Source organism: Octopus bimaculoides, chromosome 14 (assembly GCF_046866305.1).
Source record: "Octopus bimaculoides isolate indiv1 chromosome 14, ASM4686630v1, whole genome shotgun sequence".
Taxonomy (NCBI): Eukaryota; Metazoa; Mollusca; class Cephalopoda; order Octopoda; family Octopodidae; genus Octopus; species Octopus bimaculoides.
In genome coordinates, this window is record NC_142941.1 from 20383090 (window position 1) to 20385694 (window position 2605).

A 2605-nucleotide genomic window follows, 5' to 3' on the forward strand; every position below is an offset into this window, starting at 1 on the left:
GGAGACTGGCTGTGGATGTGACGCACTACCGTCAGGAAATGTATCTCAGCATGGTCGACTGCGGGCCGGGCCGGCTGGCCATTTGGAGGGAGCTGAGGACAGGCATTGCCGATGAGATTGGCCGCATTCTGAACGGAATATTCTTGGAGAGGGGTCCTGTGGAAGAACTGCTAATGGACAACGGGGCGGCGTTTCGTTCGGAAGCGTTGGGAGAGATGCTTGACCGGTGGAAGGTGCGACGATTATTTAGAGCGGCGTATAGACCGAGTGGCAACGGAATCGTTGAGAGGCACCATCGGACGATCAAGGCCATGGCTGAAAGGGGGCACATTTCGCCCCTGGAAGCGGTCTACTGGTACAATATGTCTCCCCGATCCGGACAAGCGGAAGAGTTTGTGCCGCACAGAGCGGTGTTCAAATATGAATGGAGGGATCCCTGTAAGACGCCGGAGTTCTGCGAGGAAGAGAAGGGACCCGCCGGCGTGAAAGTAGGGGAGGAAGTTTGGGTCAAGCCGCCGAAGGCACGCTGCACATCACAATGGGGCAGGGGAACAGTGACAGCGGTCAATTCCAGAAACAATGTATCTGTGGATGGAATGCCACGTCACGTGCTGGATCTGCGCAGGATAGCCACTTCGTCGGATGAAGAGTGCGATGGAAACGAGCCACCTAGCTTGAGAAGATCTCGACGTGTAGGGCGCCCGCCCGGTTGGATGGCTGACTTCGAATTGGAGTAGGGGTGAACGTGATCTTTAAGATCAGGGTGGCGTGTCGTATGACGTCAGTGTCTGGGGAGGCTGACCGGAAGGGCGAGTCGACCGGAAGGGGAAACAGGGCAGAGGGAGCCTCGATCGGTGTTCGTGCCCTTTTCGAACGGGGCTGCGATCAGGACAAGACGTGTTAAGCGACGGTCTAGGTTTGGGGAGGTTTGGGAGAAGCAGCTGCTATACCTGGTGTACCTTGGGTCGGGGCAAGCTTCAAGGATCGGATACCGCAAGACGGACTCGCTGGCGAGGAAAGGAAAACCGAGGTAAGGCGATTACATCTACTCGTACGCACACACCACAGGAACTATCACTAAAGATCTGAACAGATGGATAGAAGAAATAGGCATAAAACCCAGTTTAGTACAGCTGTAGAAAACTTATTAATGACAGGATACTTAGGACGGTCCTTGACATCTAAGGCTACTTGTTGTAGCCAGATGTTAGGATTCTTTGCTTTTCCATCAGTCTAATCTGTTTAGTGTATATGAAAATAATAATAATAATCTTACTAGCAGTAACAGCAATTATAATCTCTATATGTACATACATTACTAAACGTGGACGAACACATACATGTTGTGGGAACAATGGATGGACAAAAGGAGTGAAAGAGAGAGTGAAGCGAAAGAGTGAGTGAATGGGAGAGAAAGAGGAATACGTACACATTCAATGAATTAAAGACACACCCATCGAAAAGGTATTCAGCTAGTATACAATTTAAATTATGAACTCATTAGGTTTCCTAGATGGTTTCAGTTTTTATTGTTTAATGGTATTTCCTAACTGTGAAAGGGCACAATGAGAAAAAGGATTGCCTTTTCATGCTGTTAAACTGCTTTGACACTCCCCAATCAATGATTCACGTGTTTGTGCGGATGGTTCCTTCAGCATAAAAAGGTTGTGCTTAAACGACAGAGTAACATTCGTAACGAAGCCTTGCAACAACGTAACGAATACGAACAATCATATCAACATGAATTACACTCTTTTAGTCATCTTTGTGGCTTGTTTGATAGGATGTGGCGCGCAAATTTACACAGATGTCGATTTAAACGGTGAGTATATTTAATATATGCACCTGTGTATATGTGTGTATGTATGGCATTGTTCAGTTTTATTTCAAGATTTCTTGTCAATTGAAAAAGAGCCGGTTTCTAACCTAGATTCAAGACTCCTTCATTGGAATTTCAACATCATCAACAAGGTATTTTTGTCTGTCTGTCTGTCTGTATGTATGTATGTCTGTATGTATATGTGCAGATTTGTATAACTATGTATGTATGTCATTATTCAGTTTATTTCAAGCTTTCTTGCCAATAGAGAAAGCGCTAGATTGTAACCTAGATCCAAGGCTCCTTCACTGGGATTTCAATAGCATCAACAGAGTGTAATTCATGTTGATGTGATGGTTTGTTTGTATTTATTACATGTATGTGTGTACATGTGCAGTATTTGGAGCTAGTGTATGTGCAGATTTGTATACTTTGTTTGATGTATGTATTCTCTTGCATGTAGTTACACGTCTAGACATGCACATATATACTTAAATACTAAACTTCTGGTAAGTTTTACAAATGTTTACAGTTCCAGTTGATGGCTTGGATCTGTAGACATTGAATCAGCTTTCTCCTTTTTAGTTTATAAAAGCCCAATTTGTCAACGAGCGTATAATTCGGGAGTGGGACCAGTGAATCGTGAGAATATTTGGGCCTCAACGTAGCCAAAGAACAGGTTCACATGGTTGGGGCCCATTTTCGTTCCCATGGCCACTCCCGAGACTGTTGGTAAAATACCCCGCGAACGAGAAGCAGTTGAGAGAGAGAACAAGTTCGACCAGA

The 2605-nt window shown here is 45.1% G+C and overlaps 1 protein-coding gene across 1 annotated transcript in view; it reads left to right on the forward strand.

Moving 5' to 3' along the window:
* The first annotated feature begins 1685 nt into the window (after positions 1-1685).
* The window catches only part of LOC106869024 (uncharacterized), a 40761-nt gene continuing 39841 nt past the window's right edge, over positions 1686-2605 (forward strand). Inside the window, exon 1 of the mRNA XM_089362486.1 lies at positions 1686-1822. Coding sequence (XP_089218612.1) covers positions 1741-1822 — 82 coding nt within the window. The 5' untranslated portion in view covers positions 1686-1740. The remainder of the gene's footprint in view (positions 1823-2605) is intronic.